Source organism: Balaenoptera borealis, assembly GCF_965194805.1.
Source record: "Balaenoptera borealis genome assembly, chromosome: 6".
In the NCBI taxonomy this organism is placed as follows: Eukaryota; Metazoa; Chordata; class Mammalia; order Artiodactyla; family Balaenopteridae; genus Balaenoptera; species Balaenoptera borealis.
In genome coordinates this window covers 54,450,119-54,471,761 of record NC_138863.1, presented here as the reverse complement: position 1 = coordinate 54,471,761, position 21,643 = coordinate 54,450,119, and the positions used below count along the sequence as shown (strand labels likewise).

At 36.9% G+C, this 21,643-nt stretch overlaps 1 protein-coding gene and 1 long non-coding RNA gene across 7 annotated transcripts in view; one reads left to right on the top strand and one right to left on the bottom strand.

Moving 5' to 3' along the window:
* LOC309631341 overlaps nucleotides 1-21,643 on the top strand; it is a 780,796-nt gene that overhangs the window by 90,024 nt on the left and 669,129 nt on the right. The gene's annotated exons all lie outside the window — the stretch shown is intronic.
* SESTD1 (SEC14 and spectrin domain containing 1) overlaps nucleotides 1-21,643 on the bottom strand; it is a 210,043-nt gene that overhangs the window by 3,817 nt on the left and 184,583 nt on the right. For all 6 annotated transcript variants that reach the window (XM_082397524.1, XM_082397528.1, XM_082397525.1 and 3 more), the window contains 7 exons: nucleotides 18,090-18,212; nucleotides 9,564-9,758; nucleotides 8,923-9,037; nucleotides 7,308-7,467; nucleotides 4,017-4,098; nucleotides 2,815-2,937; nucleotides 1,846-2,037 (listed from right to left, as the gene is read on the bottom strand). In XM_082397524.1, the coding sequence (XP_082253650.1) occupies nucleotides 1,846-2,037; nucleotides 2,815-2,937; nucleotides 4,017-4,098; nucleotides 7,308-7,467; nucleotides 8,923-9,037; nucleotides 9,564-9,758; nucleotides 18,090-18,212 (990 nt within the window). The remainder of the gene's footprint in view (nucleotides 1-1,845; nucleotides 2,038-2,814; nucleotides 2,938-4,016; nucleotides 4,099-7,307; nucleotides 7,468-8,922; nucleotides 9,038-9,563; nucleotides 9,759-18,089; nucleotides 18,213-21,643) is intronic.

Here is a 21,643-nt window from a genome sequence, read left to right as displayed (position 1 = left end):
AAATAAGGAAAGAAAGAAAAAAAATGCTGTGATTTGTAATAGTTAAGTCTACAAGTACAGACCCACACATAGTAGCCACTAGGTACATGTGGCTAGTGAGCTTTTGAAGTATGGCTAGTCCCAAATTGAGATGTGCTATGAGTCTAAGATACACTCCAGATTTAAAATAATAATACTAATTTAAAAAAATTACCTACAGGAAAAAAACCTGCAAAATTTGGGGCAGAAGAAAGTGTTTATTTTTACAACTTTTTTTGCATTATACTTTACTTAATCCAATTATGTTTACTTCAGCATTACTCATAAAGGACATTTTCATATTGTAAAATTCTAGATTCAATTTAAATATTTTCCCAGTCACTATCATTTGCTATACAATTTGCTTATAGTTGTGGTTATATTTATGCTTACTGGTATAAAATACAACACACTCAAAAGAAAAATAACATCTGATAACAAAAGGCTTAGGCTTTACATAGGTGGGCACAATAAAATAACCTTAAATAGAGTTTATTATAAGCATGATAAAGGCCATGTACCAGAAAAAATAAGAACATTAATTTTCTATGAAAAAAAGTCTCAACCATATTCATTCTTACCTAACTTCTTAAAAAGATCTAGGTTTTAAAACGTCCTTGCAGATACATTTTTAAAGCACGATCCTAAAAAGTTATCAGTGGTGTTAGAAATCAGGCCAGTGGCCACCCCAGGATGGGCAGCAGAAGCACTGTGATTAAAAGAGGGTGGAGAGCCTCTGGGGTGCTGGTAACGTTCTGTTGTTTGAACAGTGCACTGATTACACAGGCATGCTCACTCTATGAAAATTCAGTGAGCAGAACATTTGAGCTGTACACTTTTCTATGTTAATACTCTACTTCAATAAAAAGTTTTCATTAAAACAATCAGCAGATAAACAAGTCAAGCCATTTTGTGTACTTTCATTCATCATCACTAGGCCCATTTTACACTAAAACACTGACCTGTGGAGTTCGGTGACCAGCTCAGAAAGAGTTAACTGTGGACATTTCCTAACAGATGCACTGCATAACACAGACAGAAACTGCTTAATTCCTGAGGTTCCTGGCAATTTCTCTTCTGTTCTACAGACTAAGGCTATCACATTTACATCTTAGGTTTCTCATATCTTAAATTGTACTGAACATTCCCTACATATAAACTGTGATTGTTAAGAGATCAAAACAAAGTTAACTACTTAGTAAGACTCCTCTTTGGAATGGAAATATAAGGCTCGGGTGCTATAAATTTTCACTGTGCAGTTGAGAAAAAGGTTCTATTGAAAATTTGCCTGCATATTTCATTTTTGGTTTCTGGGACTAACGAATTCATTAAATAATAAATTCTAGAATGAATCTTTAAAGATAACACATGAAAAAAAAAGGTTTTATTTTTATCCTTACTCTCATAATTTTAGCTGGACAGTCTCTAAACATTATAAAAATCACAAATGACCTTTTAAAACATTTATGACAATCAGTAGTAGTTGCCAAAGCAAAGTTTCCTTTCCTGGCATAATGAAACAGATGGGAGTCATGACACCTGAAAGAACAAACAGTACATTCTGGGCATCAGGTCTGGTGAGGAGAGACGTGCTGCTGAGAGAGGACTACTGGATAGTTTCAACTCCTCTAACCATAGTACTCTAGCACTGGTATGGCTTACTAAGAATCTGATTTGAATTTTCTAAGACAATACATTATATCTAAACAAGCTTTAAACAATGGAATTAATATAAATTTTTAAAAAACAGACTAATAACAAAATTACAAGGTTAACACATTTTAAACGTACAAACACTACTGAAACTACATTTTTAAAAAATCGAACCTTTTCAGCATTTGAGTGAAATGCAATAGCCATTTCCAGCCTATGTACCCTCTCTTCAGATGCTATTGTAAATTGTTTCCATACTCTGTTCAGTCGAGGAAGTGTATCCCCAGATGATCGAGAGGTGCAGCGCAAAGACTGGCACAGCACAACTGTGGCCTGTAGCAACTGTCTTCCATAGTCATAAGTGCTCTAAAAAAGAAAAAGTCAACATGAAATTATAATAAAAGAATTCTGAAAAGAGGGATGGGAAAGTGTGCAGGAGGACTGTCGTTACAATTAAGCAACACTACTAGAAATCAATAATGAATAAGTCCACTGGCACTTATTGCTACAAATTGTCTGCATGCATAAATAATAAAGGGGAAGCAATACTTTCAGTTAATTTTTATTAAGTTTATTTCTTGTCTGGCTTCCCTCTCTTACTCCGTTTTCCCCACCTCGGTCTGCTCAACCATGACTCCCGACTCCACAAAAAAAAAAAAAAGTTTGCTCACTCATTGATCAAAACGAATGGGTGGCAAGTGGGCACTTTATATTCCATACAGGAAACCACACTGTTACAATGTGAACTCAATAGTTAGGGAAAATAAATTAAGATACTTTTCACATGCAAAAAAAAAAAAAAAAAAATCTGTGTTGTTTTGCTAACACTAGTGAGATGCAGAAACTAGGGTTTGTCATTTACTGATTTACTTTCGTGAATGAACAGAGTTACTGCCTAAAAATGTCATAATATATACCATATATCAGAGGAAGCATACAGAACCTGTATTCAGGAAAACATAAACCCTCTCAAGTTTATGCAGGCTAGTTTTGATTCACCAGCTGACATTTTCTTAGTTCTGTAATATTTCTGGATTAACGTAACCAATCTTCTTGGACTTGGAAGGTTAAGTGACATTACAATCACGCAGAAAGCTATGCAAACACAGAGCTTGTAGAAAAGGAAGATAACCAGTTCTGCACCTGTGCAACATCGACAAATTTTCTATGCTTCTCCAGTAGGACTTTCGTTTCCTGAGCATCATCACCCAATCTGATGTGGGTCTTAAGAAGAGCATCCAGAAGTTCACTTAGCCATTCTACTGCCTAAATGAAAATAAATGACAGTGAAGCTGGGTTCATAACTCTTTATAAACTCTTATATCAAAACATCATATTTATATAAAGAAAGATTACTAGCATGTGATTAATTAATCCATTAGTTATAACCTTAATAGTTTATTTCATTCAATGCCAAGCTGCATGAATTAATGACCTCTCCTCCCACTCAAAATTTTTGAAAATCTAAAGACAAGACCTATTAAAGAGAAGCACTCATTTAAAATTAACATCACAAGATTTATATTAATAGAACATCATGTGTTTATGTAATATAATCTTATTGGAATCTCATTATAGATTTATGTTGCTACTTAAAATCGTTAAGTTTCTTCTATGTCAAGTTGGAATCATGTTCTTTGATGCTAACTACACAAAGATAGCAAACTGTTTATCTAGCTGAAAAACCTTGTGGGTTAAAAAGAGATAAGCTACACCAGCCTTCATCCTGGGATGTGTAACTGACAACCAAATCAACAGTAATAAATAATAAATAATCCCAATTGCTAGCTCAATAGAGAATTTCATTGAGAAGATAAGTCAAATGAGACCAGTAAGGGCTTCCCTGGTGGTGCAGTGGTTAAGAATCCACCTGCCAATGCAGGAGACACGGATTCGAGCCCTGGTCCGGGAAGATCCCGCATGCCACGGAGCAACTAAGCCCGTGCACCACAGCTACTGAGCCTGCGCTTTAGAGCCCGCGAGCCACAACTACTGAAGCCCACGCACCTAGAGCCCGTGCTCCACAACAAGAGAAGCCACCGCAGTGAGAGGCCCGCGCACAGCAACGAAGAGTAGCCCCCACTCGCCGCAACTAGAGAAAGCCCGTGCACAGCAACGAAGACCCAATGCAGCCAAAAATAAATAAATTAAAATAAATTTTTAAAAAAATGAGACCAGTAAGATAAGTGGGAATACAAAACTTTATTATTTTGACAGGATAAACTAGAATCTGACTTAATGAATTTACTTGCTTAGGACCATGAAAAGTACACTTTTGTTTACAGTTAGGTGAAATCAATCTTCTAAGAAAAGACAAGTGCATAATGTGCCTGATTGATCTTTACCTGGGCAGCATCTTCTTCACATTTAAACAACTGCACCATCTGAAGCATCTTTAATCTTCGCACATCTACCATGTCTTCACATCTAATAAATCCAAACATAAATTTAGGACATTTCAGTTTTGTTGATAACTAGTATAACACCACCATCCGGCACACGTGTTTTACAGTATACTAAAATACTCAGTCCTACACTATGGAGACTGTAACTGTTTTGTATTGATTTGTAAGAATTTTAAGGATATCTGTATCTGTGTTATATCAAAACCTTAAAATACCTGAATGGTACTAAATCACAAACCCTTCTGAGTATAGTATGGATTCTGCAAAATACTGAAGCAAAGCACAAACACAGCAGTACACTAAAACTCAAAGCAATATCAACTGCCAATTAGCATTAAACAACCTTCAAAGATAAAAATGTAAAGTTTCTAAAATACTAACTTAGAGAATGGTGCTCCAAAGGAATAAAAAAAAAAATAAAGCTTTTCATTACATTATACATTATCCAGAGTAATATCTAATTTTGAATTTAAAAAAACCTCCATCTATGTTCTTAAGAAAGAAAAAAAATTCTGTTGATCTCTGGGTGGAGAGAAACACAATTCACAGTATTCTTAAATTTTACTGTGGTCTGCCTGGATAATATACAGATTACAATTTTAAGCTGACTTGATCTAGCTCAGCTCTGATCCCTTCATTCTGATTCCCTTCATTCCCATGCAATTCCATGAACTTTAGATGGGAAGGTAGAAACTCACTGCAGTACCAAATACCAATAACAAGCTACCCATGAGGCACTGGACTCCACTATAGTTGATATTCTTAAGGAAACCTGATAACAATAGGTAAGTCATTGTCACAAGGCTATTTTTTATAAGGATGCCCTCAACAAAAGCCCGTAACATATTGTTAAAATGCAACTTGGTTAAATAATTCTACAAGGGACTGAAGGGAAGTAATCATGATAAGTATTTTTACAATCTGAAGCTAAAAGACAATGTAAGACACTTCAGTGATGAAGATGATATCATACACATATTCAACACATATTGTCAGGTATGAATAATGTGCTTGAAAAGGATAAGACATGGTCTCTACTATTAAGATGGTCTCATTTGGGGAGATGCACTTTTAAATAAACAATGTGATAAACACTACTGCGGAGCTGTATGAGAACAGGGAGGAACAAGTAACAAAGTTGCCTTAGAGATCTAAAAAGGCTTCCAAGGATAAGTACCCCTGAGTCTTAAAGAATAAGTAGGAATCCACTCGGCAGAAAACAAGGAAAGACGTATTCTAAGTCATGGATGCATGGAATAGCATGATGCGTTCAGGAAAGTGAAAACAAGTGCGTGGTTTTGTAGAAAAATTAAAGGAGGTAAGATTATGCAGGACTGGATTATGAAGGATCTCCTACACTACTCCAAGGAGACTGAACTTCATCTGAGAAAACAGGAAGTCACTGAGAGGGGTTTATACAAGGAAGTTGGGGATTAGATGTGCGCTTTACAAAAGACTGCGCTCTTGGCACAACAGACTGTAGACGAGCAATGCCAGAGGCAGCTAAGATCGGGAAGAAAGAAGTGTTCATGATTCAGAGACAGCAGAACTTGGGCATTTGATGAGGCTGTAAGGGATGAGGAAGAGTAAGGATTTTAATAAATCCTTGGGATAAATTCCAAGTTTGGTAGCTGATGGTACTTTTAACCTGGATAGGAAACTAAAGGAGAAGAGCCAAGCTTTGGAGGAGAATGATTCTCGTCTGTCCATAGTAGTTTTTTTGAGTAGTGTATGGGGCATCCAGGTGGAGACATTCAGTAAGTAAGAGGAACTACGGGTCTAACATACAGGAGAGGGGTCTGGGTCAGAGTCATAACTACTCAATCACGGTCATATTACAGAAAGTCATTAAAGTAGGGAGAAGACAAAGAGTGAGAAGAGAATTTGGCCTCAGAACAAACCCTGAAAGCAGTGAAATTAGCTAGAGGACAAGAAATCAGTGCAGAAAACCAAGAAGAAACAGAGTGCCAGGAGGAGACTCATAAGGGTGTTTTCAAAGAAGACAAGGTTGTCAGGAAGTTTGAAGAAGAAAGAAAAAGTCATTTGTGCCTAATTCTATTCAGAGTGGTCAAGCAATGTCAGCACCAAAAGTATTCCCTGGATTTTGACCAAGATCAAGCATTTATTACACGTGGCAACTACAAAGTCACTTGTGACATCAGTAAGAGTATGTTCAGTGAAATGGTGAGGGGAGAGGGGAGACTGAGAAGGGACGAAAAGTAACTAGAGGCAGTGAGGAAGTATGAGTGCAGATTAGACCATCAATGACAGCTGTCAGAAAGGAGAATTCTAGGGCTAGAAGACAAAGGGTTGAAGGTATATGCATGTGTGTAATTGTCTAATTTTTTTTTAATAGGAGAGATTTAAGCATTTAAATGAAAGGCAGGGATCAGAGTAGAGAATGGGAATTGACGGAGTGAGAAGATGATGGGGACACACGGCTTTGATAAGAGCAGACATGTATCATCTTTGTGATGAGAATAAATAATGAAATGGATACGTTTGCAGATATGAGGATAGAAGGAATTTCTGTCTAATGACTATTTTCTCTATGATATAGGGGAAGAGTTTCTGTGAGGTTTTTGTTGATGACCTTAGAATTTCTAAGTGTATAAAGATTTCACACAACCATGCTAGCCTATATATACTAGCATATGTTAATTTAATCCTTTACCTTGCAATACTCTGCAATTGCTATTGCAAACTGAGTTTTCAAAGAACCCTTTAAATTCCTAGTTCTACATCAAAGGAAACTAAACATCATCTTACCCAGAGTTTACTGTCTAATCCTTCTACAGCAAATATGAGAACAATGGATGCATGAAAATTTCTGAGACGTTTAGATGAAGAAGCACATCAATGTAAATGACATTTAATAGCAACTCTAAACTAAATGAAAATGGAAAAGCAAAATTTTCCAAAAAGAGTTTTCTTAAAAGATAGAAGAGTCATAGGCTACACTGGGGATATGGAATGTGATGTACTTGAGTGGAACTGAAATTTTTACCACTGAGTAAAAAGGGAAAATGTACCCATTAATTGAACAAACTGCCATTATTTGTTAGTACAATTATATACAATAATCATTACATTCACCAAAAACCTACTACATGCTTACTATATAACAGGTAAGAATTTTTACTTTGTATGGAAAATATAATTATGTCACTCTTCATTTTAATTAATATTAGGTTGTCTTAGCAAAAATTAACATGAACAGTCAAACTTTGCCTTTGTTTCCTAAGCTGCATATCTTCCATCACTCCTTGTATGTGGTCCACATTTTCTTTATTTTCAATGGTTACATCCTTTCCATAGGCCCAGGATGCCTGATTGGAGATCTGATCCAGAAGACCTTGACCTTTTTCACGCAAACCTTGCAATCCTACATCTAAAACAAAAGTTACTATATTTAATCTCTTAAACCAGAGAAGCTTTCCCTCCCTTAAGTAAATCCTCTAGCAGATACTGTACTTGGATTCCAAGTATAACAACTTGGCACATTAAAATACTTTGGGATGGAGCCCTCTGAATATTTCGATCAATAAAACCCCTTTAAATGTGGCTCAAACTGGAGCTCCCTCTCATTCAAATTCTCCCTAAAGAGAACTTCCAAAAGGTGAATTTCCATAGATAACAATTACTTTTCAAAACTGTAAATAGGAAGTGTGAGAATTTCTATTTTGATAAGATTTTCAATTTTTTCCTTTCTGTTTTTATGTAGTCCAATTTTTAGGAGAATAAGGCAAATATTTTGTTCAAAAAACATAAGAGTTACAAGACATTAAAACATTCAAGCAATGTATTCTCACTGTAAAAGGACACTGAACATTTTGAGTATAGGTGCTGTCCAGCTTACACCCAACGAGAAGCAACACTTAGGATATGTTTACAAGACTCTAAATTAGGTACATATACCAGAATTCTTTTAGCATTTTTAAAAGAAAAATATGGTTTAAGAAAACTTGTGACATTTTGAAATAAATTTCATTTGGCATATTAAATACTAAACATGTATTACTCATATCATCTGTTAAAAATAACGAAGACTGTAAGCAAGTAAAATGCCAATACAAACGTGATTTTTCAAACCCATTCGCTCAAGTCCTTTTCAAAATTAATTAAATTGGTTCAATCACATGTCACCATTTTCCACTAAATCTCTGCCTTCAGTTACTGCTTTCCTCTCCTCCATTCTCCTTTGCCCTCCTGTCCCACTCAATACAACCCCCCTCCCATTTTCACATCCACTATCCACCTCTCCCAGTCACGTCCTAGGGAAATTCACTGTATTTCCTACTGTAGTAAAATGTAAAAAGCCTTGGTGTCAAGTAAGGGTATTAGCTTAATGAAACTGGACCATCCTCTCCTTGGAGAGTATGTAACCTCGGCAGTATTCCCAGTTTGGAGAAACAAATGCACAGAACCAAACCAACTATTTTTTCACAAGGTTAGGATATAGCAACAACAAAAATCATTGCATAAAACACAGTTTGGGGCATACAGGGTTTACCACAGAACACTTCACAGCTAATTACAGTTTATGCATGCACTACAAATAACTGCTCATAGAATATGCAAGACATAGCACCTGTAGATTCGGCTGGGTAAACAAGAAAGGCTGAAGGCCCTGTGAAGGGAAGGGTGACTGACCAACAATGAAAAATAAAAACTGTAGCATAAATTACACCCTTTAAGGGCATAAGGGCTTTTTTATACCAATTTTTCCTATGTTCCCTGTAAATAATTATAATTAGATCAGTGTAAGTTGACTTGTCTAACCATGGTAGTGATATTTAAAAAAAAAAAGAACCCTTATGTTTCAGCATTTTTAAAATCTGCTTACCAACACTTTTCAGCTTCTCTTCAAGCAGTTTTAAAGTTTGCTGAATCGATGCTCCATCAGCTGGTGCTACATCTACGCACAACATCCCTAATAAGCCATCCAACTGCTGAGACAACTAAAGCAGAGGGACACCAAAGAGATAACCCTGATGTAATCAGCATCTAAAGTGTTTAATGATTAATGAGGTTTATATCTAATGAGGTTATCACAATTATACTTGAAAAAGACTCTGCTGTTAAAAGACAAGGACAAATAATTAGAATACATGTTATCTGAATGACAGAACACACAGATGCATGCACCAGGAAGACAAAGTATGTCCAGGTCAGCAGAATGTTAAAAAGTATTGAAACTTCCATTTCAATCTATGTTATAAAGCATGAAGATTGAAAAACTATCCAAATGAAATATATCTAAGAGGTTGGGACACTCTATTTAGACAAAAAAAAAAAAAGTTTAGTTGCATGCAGAATGACTTAAAATTTTTTTAAAAAATCAAAGAAGTTTATCTTATTTCCCCCACCAGTAAATTTTATTGTTCCAGAAAAATAATTAGGAGACATGCAAACCTGCAAAAATGATGTGCAGATAAGTATTCAGATAATTTGAAGAAAAGAAAAGCAGTCAGAGTAGACACTTACATCTTGGGCAACACCATGAAATTCAAGAGCTGCTTGTAAGAGATTCTGCCTAAATTCCAGCTGACTGGCCTGTCGATAACAAACATCACTAAGTTGTTGCTGCAGCGACTTCAGTTCCACAAGATCTTCCTCATCCCCAGCATTTAAGAGTGCTGCAATTTGCTGATTAAGTTCCACATAAACTGCAAACCATTCCTGTAATATAGACGTTGTAAAGTAAATTAAGGATCAAATCAGTTCCTGAAGAATACATTTTACAATATCTCCAGATATACTAAGTAACATATATGAGAGTTTTCTAAAGCAAAATTATTTAAATTGAGGACGAAAAGTCCCCAGCGCCCAAATCCTTCCACTGCGATCCCTGGAATTCACTCCTGCCAATAGCAAGATCTATTTGCTCATCCTGGCCTCTAAATGTCCCCTTCTCTTTCCTGTTGTATGTGAAACCTGTCACCCTCAGAGGAAGCAGTTAGCACTGCAGCCCTTCTGATGGCTGTTTTTGTTTATACAGCCAACCTACCACAAGCCTGGAGGTGGGGGAGATGGCTGCCTCACTCCTCATTACTATTTCCAAACCATTTCTTCTGTTCTTTCTCTCAAAAACCACATCTCCTGTGAAATGCATGTAGTCGGATTACATCCTGCCAGCCTTTTCTGTTGCATGCCCTCATCTCAGAGTTAGCGGACTTCCCTGAACTTCCTCTCAGTGCCAGCCTTCTTCCTGACTTCCACTGTGTAGACATCCAATCAACACTGAACTCTTAGTTCCTTGACCCCCTCCCTCACTTCCAACTATCCTGTCCTCACCCCACCTCAGCTACCTACTCCAACAGACACAAAATTTTGTCATTATCATATACTACTATACAGCCCCCAAATCTTAATTTCAAGAATCCCATTCTCTGATCATCAGTTGCTGACTCTCCAATTCACATCCTTTATGTCTGCTCCTACAGCCCCATGAGGTCCACCAATCCATTGATCTCAGCATGTTCTACTGTCCAGCACTCAGGAGCCTCATGTCCTCACTTTTACCCTTTGTCAGAGGCTATAACCACCTCCCAGGGCACAACCCATGCTCATGCCCTGCTCTCTTTCCTTCCATCAGATTCACATGTCAAAATGAAGAACAGATGCAGAAAAAGCATCCATTTATGAGAAAAACCCTCCAGAAAGTGGGCACAGAGGAGACAAACCTCAACATAATAAAGGCCATATATGAAAAACTCACAGCTAACATCATACTCAATGGTGAAAAGCTGAAAGCATTTCCTCTGAGATCAAGAACAAGACAAGGATGCTCATTCTCACTACTTTTATTCAAGACAGTTTTGGAAGTCCTAGCCACAGCAATCAGAGAAGAAAAAGAAATAAAAGGAATCCAAATTGGAAAAGAAGAAGTAAAACTGTCACTGTTTGCAGATGACATGATACTATACATAGACTATCCTAAGGACACCACCAGGAAACTACCATAGCTCATCAATGAATTCAGTAAAGTTGCAAGATATGAAATTGATTACAGAAATCTGTTGCGGGCTTCCCTGGTGGCGCAGTGGTTAAGAATCCGCCTGCCAATGCAGGGGACACAGGTTCGAGCCCTGGTCCGGGAAGATCCCACATGCCGCGGAGCAACGAAGCCCGTGTGCCACAACTACTGAGCCTGCGCGTCTGGAGCCTGTGCTCCGCAACAAGAGAGGCCGCGATAGTGAAGAGGCCCGCGCACCGCGATGAAGAGTGGCCCCCACTCGCCGCAACTAGAGAAAGCCCTCGCACAGAAACGAAGACCCAACACAGCCATAAAATAAATAAATTTAAAAAAAATTTTAAAAAAAAGAAATCTGTTGCACTTCTATACACTGAAAACAAACTATCAGAAAGAGAAATTAAGGAAACGATCCCATTTACCATTGTATCAAAAAGAATAAAATACCTATGAATAAACCTACCTAAGGAAGTAACAGACCTGTACTCGGAAAACTATAAGACACTGATGAAAGAAGTTGAAGACGACACAGGTGTAAAGATGTACCATATTCTTGGATTGGAAGAATCAATATTGTTTAAATGACCATACTACCCAAGGCAACCTACTGATTCAATGCAATCCCTATCAAAGTGCCAATGGGATTTTTCAAAGAACTAGAACAATTTTAAAATTTGTATGGAAACACAGAAGAACCCAACAGCCAAAACAATCTTGGGAAAGAAAAACAGAGCTGGAGAAATCAGCCTCCCTGACTTCAGAATGCAAAGCTACAGTAATTAAAACAGTATGGTACTGGCACAAAAAAAGACCCATGATCAATGGAACAGAATAGAGAGCCCAGAAATAAACTCATGCACTTGTGGTCAATCTATGACAAAGGAGACAAGAATACATGATGGAGAAAAGACGGTCTCTTCAATAAGTGGTGCTGCGAGAACTAGACAGCTACATGTAAAAGAATAAAATTAGAACATTCTCTAACACCATATACAAAAATAAACTCAAAATGGATTAATGACCTAAATGTAAGACCAGATACTATAAAACTCCTAGAGGAAAACATAGGCAGAACACTCTCTGACATGAATCGCAGCAATATTTTTTTGGATCTGTTTCCTAAAGCAAAGGAAATAAAAGCAAAAATAAACAAATGGGACCTAATGAAACATAAAAGCTTTTTCACAAAAAAGGAAACCAACAAAAATTACAACCTACTGAATGGGAGAAAGTATTTGGAAATGATATGACAAATAAGGGGTTAATATCCAAACTACATAAACAGCCAACATAACTCAACATCAAAAAATAAACAGCCTGATTAAAAAATGGGCAGAAGACCTGAATAGACATTTTTCCAAAGAAGACATACAGATGGCCAACAGGCACATGAAAAGATTCTCAACATCACTAATCGTCAGGGAAATGCAAATCAAAACCATAATGTGATACCACCTCACACCTGTCACGTCACATCTGTCAGAATGGCTATCATCAAAAGGAACACAAACAACAAATGTTGGCAAGGATGTGGAGAAAAGGGAACCCTTGTACACTATTGGTGGGAATGTAACTTGGTGCAGCCACTGTGGAAAAGAGTATGAAGGTTTCTCGAAAAACTAAAAATAGAACTAACATATGACCCAGCAATTCTACTCCTGGGTTTATATCCAAAAAAAACCCAAAAACACTAATTCAAAAAGATACATGTACCCCAATGTTCATAGCAGCACTATTTACAACAGCTAAAATATAAAAGCAATCTAAGTGTCCATCTACAAATGAATGGATAAAGAAGATGTGGGATACACACACACACACACACACACACACACACACACACAATGGACTACTACTCAGCCATAAAAAAGAACAAAATGTTGACATTTTTAGCAACATGAATGGACTTAGAGGGCATTATGCTAAGTGAAATAAGTCAGAAAAAGATAAATCTATATGATACTGTATGATAATCCATATAAATGTGGAATCTAAAAAAATACAACAAACTAGAAAATATAATAAAAAAGATGCAAACTCACAGATATACAGAACAAACTAGTGGTTACCAGTGGGGAGAGGGAGTGGGGGGAGGGCAAGACAGGGGGTGGGGATTAAGAGGTACAAACTATTAGGTATAAAATAAGCCACAAGGATATACTGTACAACATGGGGAATATAGCCAACATTTTATAATAGCTATAAATGGAGTATAACCTTTAAAAACTGTGAATCACTGTATTGTACACCTGAGACTTATATAATATTGTGTATTAACTGTACTTCTATTTGAACAAACAAAACCTCAGACCTGGTTTCTCTGCCTGCTGTGTGCCTCCAGCAGCTGAAGGTGGCTGGATCAAATCAACTATGTGGATAGGTGTCTTTTTAAAGTTGTGACCAAATAACCTCAAATGGGCCTTCAGAAACCCTATTGTATTTCTCTAGTTATTTCACCTCCCTATTCTTATATGTTTTTTTCACTTCTTAAATCTCCAACTCCCTTTCACCTCTTCACTCTAGCCAAAAATCCAACTTCATAATTCACTACGATGCCATCAGAAGAGAACTCTTTCATCCTCTCACAGACAAATCTATGACCTTCCCCGCTTCTGCAGCCCTAGGCTCTGCCCTCCCTGCTAAAATAATGAAGGAACTCTGCCTGATTCTAAGGCCAACTGCCCCACTGCAATCTATAGACTAACCTCTGCTGCCTATGCAAGGCTTTGCTCTTGCAATTATCTTCTCTTTTCAACTGGATTATTCCCATCAGCATACAAATAAACTGCATCTTCTACTAAAAAACAAAATATATACTTAAGATATGTGCATTTTAATATATGTAAAGATAAAAAACCTTCCTTTAAAGGAGATCATTATACGAACTCTATCTTATTTCTTATTCTTTTTTTAATTCACTCTGATCAGGATTTTGTCCTTCCCACTCTTATCAAGAAATCTCAGCCTTTATCTTATTGGACCTCTCAGTTGATTTTAACAAAGGTGACCACCTCTCCCTCCTTTTTCACTTCTTTCCTGAGCCACACAGATCCTTTTCTGCCTCTTCTGCTGGCTCTCCTTCCTCTCCTTGCCCTCTAAGTTTAGGAGTGACCCAGGGTTCAGCTTTCCAAAGGCTCTTTTCTTCTAAACCAATACTCATTGGGTTTGGATGATTTCATCTTGTCCCACGCCTTTAAGTAACATCTATAGACTAATAACATCTTCAACACTGACCTCTTCCCCAGATACTGATACCCAACTGTCTAACAGCTATCTTCATTTGGATGACTAACCTGCCCCCACAGATACTGATTCTCCAGCCTCCCAAACCTACTTCTCTCAGTTTTCCCCACCAGAATAGTCATTAAGGCTAAACACATGACTCCTCCAAGAGCCAGTCCTGCCGGCTCAACCTCATAAGCCTGACAACTTCTCACCACTTCTGTTGCCTCCATTCTGTTAGCTTCCTGTCTTCCTATTTCACTGTTCGTCCCTACTCCCTATCCCCTATACAATAGCTGGTGATCTTTTAAAAACATAAATCAATTATCTGCTCAAATATTTCTCCAATGATTTCACATAATATTTAAAACAAACTTCAAGTTCCTTTTTCTGGGCTAAAATCACATGACATGTTTTGGCCCCTGACTCCCTATCTTGCTCACTGAACTCCAACACTGCCAACATAACTGCTGTTCCTCTATCATGGCAAGCAAGCTCCTGCCACAGAGTGTTTCTACTGCTGTGTCCTTGATCTGAATTGCCCTTTACTTGGATTACTCCTTCGTATCATTTCAAGGTCTCTGATTAAATGTCATCTCCTCAGAGAGGCCCTTCCGGAAAGCCTTACCTATACTGCTCTCCACTCCCTCTTTCCTCAACTTGAATGTAGGTTCCGTATGATAAGACAGTGCTATATTCTCAAGAGCCCAGAACAACAAGTGACATTTAGTATGTGCCCTACTAGCATGTACTGAGTGAACATATAAAACACTTTTTATATTAGGTATTGTAGATTTGTTGACATTAAATTAGGTAGGTAACAGGTACTGTTCCAAATGCGGTCTCTCTTATGCCCTGTACCTAAAACTTGGGTTTCTCTAATTTGTCATAATGTCTTATTGCCTGAACTACTATGGAATTTTTGAGTATGATTACAGAGATGACGTAGTCATATGTAATTCAAAGAACACTAGATTTGAAAGACAGACTCAAGGTCTGTCGTTTTCCTTACTAAGGGTGTGATCTTCATCAAGTCACTTAATCTCTCAGAATCTTTTCATTTCTTTACAGCAGTATGTTCAACAGGTGGCAATTTTGCTCCCTAGGGAACATTTTGCAATATTTAGAGACATTTTTGGCTGTCACAACTGGGAGGGAGGGATGCTACTGCATCTAGTGGGTAGAGGCCAATGATACTGCTAAATACCTACAATCACAGGACAGTCCCTACAACAAAGATTTATCAATAAATAAATCAGTAATGCCAAGGTTGAGAAAACCTGTTCTCTACAGCTGTCCCTCGGTGTCCTTGGGGGATTGGTGCTGGGGATTCCAAATTCCAGCCATGCTCAAGTCCCAATTTATGTAAAATACTTTCTAACCACACAGTGATTATAAAGTTAATGGAGACTGACTGATTTAAAGCAGAAAATATTGCCTGAGAAAATGATCACTGTTCTGTTCTAAATAGAAAGGGATTTCAGTCTTATCTATAGTACTTACAAATTTAGTTAATGCTCTAAATAAGTTGGTCTAATTCTTTGAAGAAGTAATAACAGTGATTCAGAGAAAAACAGTAAACTAAAGGATAAAAGACCTGAGATATTATTTCTTGCAGTGAGAACTCTCTATATCAGATCACCTGGGGTGCTTATTAAAAATACCTAAGCGCCTCCCCACCTACCAAATCAGAGTCTGTGGGGGTGGGGCTCTGCCACAGGCCTTTTAACAAACACATCAGGTGACTCTCATGACCATTAAGGGTTAAGAACTACCATCCTCAAGCTGATTTTTTTTTTTCCTGGTTTAAACTTGCAAACTATAGGCCCTAATAACCAGACCAGAGATGCAAACAATTTAAGAACTCCTGTGTCTCATGAAATTAACACCTGAAATTAGAACTGAGGTTGTCATAGAGAAATAATCAGTCTCTCTGGGATGTGGGGGAAAAACTCTTATATATATAAATATAAATATATATACACACACACACACACACACACACACACATATTTTAATCAAAATGTTCCTTCCCAGGAAATTGGGGAACAAAAAATTTATAGAACCTCAGATGAACAGGCTGCATTCAGTTCAGTTATGGTCATTCTCTGGTTTACCTCTCATAAACATTTAATTGTATAGAAAATGATTATTTCTAGCCCCCTCTCCCAGAAAAAAAAAAACCACACACACAGAAACAAAAACAAACTTAAAAAAACAATCCACCACCAAGATATGGGATTTGGATTAAGATGGTAGATAAGAAATGAACCTGGATGTTCACAAACTAGGAAAGAGCAGTCATCAGGACTGACACTGGAAATGTATGTGAATCGGGGGCGATGCACAGTTGGTGAAATGATGGGTATTTATACTTTATACTATGATATAGGAATCTCAATCTAGGAGGAGAGAAACACTGCCAACTCACTTAGGCTAATACCTTAGGAAGAAATGGGGTCTTGATTCTTTACGCAGACCTGTTTTGCTGCTTACTATAAGGTACAACACACCAGTATTCTCTTCGGAGACCAGAAGTCAGTACTGTGGGATGGGGAGACACTGACAGAATCCTAAAGCAACGTCAGAGATTTATGCTTCTGCACCTTCCTATTATGTGCTTTTCCTACCACTCACCTACCTCCACCTAAAAGCTAAAGTAAGATTACTGGACGAAAATACTTTAAAAATTATTTTAAGTTATTATAATCATTTTCATACACCTTAATATTTTTTCTGTTGTGCTTACCTACTAATCAAAAACCAAGTAAACTTTTCATTGCCACTCCTTGACAAAGAACTATATATTAGTAGCATTTTCATTTTCTATATATTAGCATTGAATATCCTAATCAATTTGGGTTTATTTTTAGCTTTATTTCTGAATTATGGTTTTATAAAGAATCTAAAATGTAATACTTGACAGAGTGCTTTAACACAAAATGGTATATTAAAAGTTTCTCCAAATTCTGCCCATACTAAGCAATCAATACACTAAGAATTTGTCATTATAGTTTCATAAGACCTGAACAATTCCAAAATAGGCTTTAAAGTGTTGACTTTTATTTACAAAGAGAAAAGAAAACTTTAAATAAAATATTAGAACATCTTAAAAATAAGCTGATATACGCGTCCGGCAGCAAACAACCTATTCTCAAGGTGACAATGCAGTGCCACCTATTGGTTAAAACAGCGCAATTCAAGTTTTGCCTTTTAGAATTTCATGGAATTTTTTTTTCTGAATATTTTCAATCTCTGGTTGGTTGAATCCTTGGATGTGCATGGAACCTGTGGATACGGAGGGGCCAACTGTATATATATTATCTTTGCAATTTTCCTAGTTAGTACTTGTAAGAGACTTAAATATGAAATTCCATAATTGAAAAATCTATATATTTTATGCATTTCACAGGTTCCAACATAATGGTTTTTCCTTTTATGCTGAAAAAAACCCTGAATACTTTGCATTTAACTTACAACTCCTGTTCCTGAGGTTATACTTTTTAAATTCAGGACTAGATAAAGGTTGTATTTTTGTACTGTCACTCTTTCTTCTGTTACACTAGTTTTTAAAATTTCACATGAATTATGTTTCTATAAAAATATATAATTAAGCTATACTGGAGACAAAACCAAAACCAAACTTCTAATGAGTATGTACTAAGTGGTCAAAATGTACTTGATAGCCATTAAACATACCGTACTTTATGCCCCTAAACCAAGGTGTACAGCAACTTATCACTTAGTACCACACATGCTATTAATTATGCACATTAACAATAGCTCTGTAACTTGCAGAGGAAAGAGCCTCTCACACTGTGCTGGCTCTCGATCTCTTCGTGCTTCTGCTGTAGGGCTTGGGAAGCCCGAATGGAGTCTCCAATCCCCCACTGGGCTCTCAGCTGTTCTGATCCAGGCCCTTCAAGCCAGTTCACAACCTATGAACGGAAGTTGAGATGAAATTTTTAAATAATCAAAAACTTTTCAAACTTTCATTCTAATTGGTTTTCCCTTCCCAAAGTTCCTCAAGTATTTTTAATTTAAATTCTTTAAATTCTATTGTATAGGCAGTAAACGTTTCTTCTACTATACAGCTATAATGTGACAACTTTTCCAAAACCTAAATTTGATAAAATGTACACTACAGCACCTCAGGCTTTCAGCTATCTGATCACCTGCCAGGCTAAAAGAAATATGACATGCTCCCATAAAAGAGGCTTAAAAATTAACTTATGATGATAAGAAAATTAGAGAACTATAGAATTTAGAATTGGAAGGGACACCAGAAATGACATTGGTCAAATTTCTTATCTAATACTTAAGAAAACTGAGTTTCAGAGAGATTAAGTGACTTGTTCAAGGTAACATAATTCATTATTAAAAAACTAGGACTAAAAGCCACGTGTCCTGCCTCATACTCTAAAGTTCCTTCCAAAGCACTCATAAAACAGAATCAATTAACTGATATAAAGTTAAAATACTATTTTTCTCACTTTGAAAAGAAAGTTAAAAACTGTAGAATTATACTACTGCAGTACCCTCTAGGGGTTCTTCTTAGGATCAGCCAAACATTCAGACCCACAAGACCATCTGAAGTCCCCTTGGCACCAAGTCTACTCAGAAGGATGAAGGGAAGGGACTACAGTCTGCCAGGGTAGCAGCACTGGGTGCTTCTCTTCTGCCGGGTCCCTGAAGCAGTCCAACAGTTCAGGAGATGAGATCCATATGGGACAGATATGGGAGACACTCTGGCATCAAAACCTCACACCACACAGGCATCATGCCCATTATAAAAGTCACTGAGCTCCAAGATGCCCGAAGTTATGCCTTCCATCAAGTATTAACAGTTCTCCCAGTCCAGAGCCAGAATAATTTTTACTACAAGCAATGTCGCCTGGTAACACAGTTGGCATTTTTATCAGGTTTTCAAGGGAACAGACCTAGATACTTAAGCAAAGATCAAATTCTCATGCACAAGAAAGGGTTTTGTTTTCTCTACCCACAAACGTATATACTCTAAAACTACACAGACACAGTGAAGTAATTCTAACAGAAAAAAATATTGCCCAGCTTTACCAAGCTGAATTATTATTTATCAAGCTAAATTACAATCAGGAAGTCAACAACAGCTAAACTTAGGATATGCCCTGAATCTAAACTTAGGAAAGGTCCCAAGAAGTGAATGAGGATGTCTGTGCAGCATGATATTAGAGACTCAGTGGACAGACAGGCTAACCTTATCACAGACCCACAGTGCATTCCATAGTTATTACTAGGTTAAAACATATTTAAAATCTAAGAGTTTATGTAATTTTAATAATCGTATAAAAGTACCACATCATAGGGGAAAATCATATGTGTTTCCTTCCATTAATTTTTCACATGCATTGCATTTTCATATGTTACTCCAGATTTAAGTGCTGCAGCCGATTGTCAGAGTACAAGTCATTTCTATCCTGTGTTTTTCACTTCCTTGTGGCTACAGTTATTATCATTTTAATGGCTCAAAACCCCTTTTTTAAGAAGGCCAGCCTCCTTGCCTGCCTCCCTCCTTCGCTCCCTCCCATCTGTACAAACAACCAACCAACTCACCCCACTAAGAGCTAAGTAAGCAACGTCCTACCTCAAGTAACTATTATACCTGCTTTCACAACTCCAATTCTCTATTGTTGAGCACCTAAGTAATTTTAAGATGAACATATATATAGCAGTTATGCAACAGAATTTTTTTCTAAATCTCTATTGCTTTCCTAGAAAACATTTTCAATAGAGATCTTGGGTCCAATGATGATGCAATGTTAATCGCTAATAGTATACATCATAAAATTACTCTCTAAAACACTTGTTTCTATTTGAAACATCCAAGTCATGAAAGTTTTAACTGAGAATAACCTTTGCAAGGTATATAAACTGACTACTGCTTTTACTTTATTTTAGTTTTTTTTTATTTTCTGAGATTCTCAGTGCAATTTATTGAGAAACACCCACGTGAGGGCTCTGGGAGAAACAGTATCTCTTTCTGACAACAAATATATTTTGTCGTTTCAAAAAAAACTCTGGAAATGGGGTTCTTGTCCTCAGTCTACTTCAAGCTTAATGTAAGAGATGAGATGGGTAGTCAACCAAAATAATGCAGCAATGATTACATTTAATTTGAAAGCATTTATATTTATTACAAAAGTGGGTTAGAAACAGTAACTAAGAAAAAAGTTGGTTAGATCATAAGAATGTTGGTAAGTTCCTACGTGAATGATACTTCCTACGTGAATGATACTAACTTTGAGTAAAATTAGGGGAAAGTTTCCTGGAAAACAACGTAGACGTGATCTACTTTTGAATTTTATATCTCCTTACATAGATTGGTAAAAAACAGCAAGACTTTTTGTTTTCTTAATAACCAGAGGGGAAAAACAGAACTACATACTAAATAAAAATCTTTTCATGAGGACCCAATACTCATCTTTGCTTAAATATTTCTCCCAGTGGGAAATCCTATACTGGTTCTGCATTACATTCGTGATGAAATGTGGCTATCTGGCATGGCCATACAATGCCATGGATGATGGGGCCCTGCCTATCCTTCACCATTTCCTTCTTTAACCAAGCCCACGTTGAACTTTTAGTGCTCCCCAAGGGCGCCATGTTCTCTCACTAGTCTTGCTTCAACATGGGTTGTCCTCCTGCCTGAAATCTTTTGAGCCCCTTCTCTTCGTGACCTCTTTTTCATCTTTCAAGATTCATCTCACGCTATAGATTTTGATGATTTTGGTTTTAAGTTTTCTACTGAACTGTTTATTTTTCTTTTGATCCATTTTTTAAAATGAGTTATTTTTTCATTTCCAAGGGGTTGGATGCTTTTGATCTGTTTGAACTTACACTATTGATTTCTAGTTGTCAAACGAATTCAAATAAAGATGACATTCTTGTGATTATTCTCATTATTTCTTTTTAATTTTGAAACTGCCTACATAATGAGAATACTTTAAAGAGCATTATTATAAATTATGCGTTTTAGAGTTATAATTTAGAGCAATATTCTCAAACCAAAAACCCTTAGAGTCATTCTTGACTCTTCTTTTTTTCCTTTTACACCCTGCATATCTGATACCCCTGGAATCCTGTTGTTTTGACTTTCAAAATAAACCTGTTCTAAGCCTACTTCAGGCCTTACCTAGATCCTTGTGGTAGCCTCCCAACCAGGTTTTCTGCTTTTAGTTTTGCCCCCTACATGGCTGACTATTACTTCTAAAATACTTCCACCAAGTTTAAAACAGAAATCTCTTCAGGTGTATTTCTAAATATTAGTGAGAATGAATAAATTGCAAATGTTTGCTTACTAACAGTACATGATCTTTTGGGATTTCTCTCT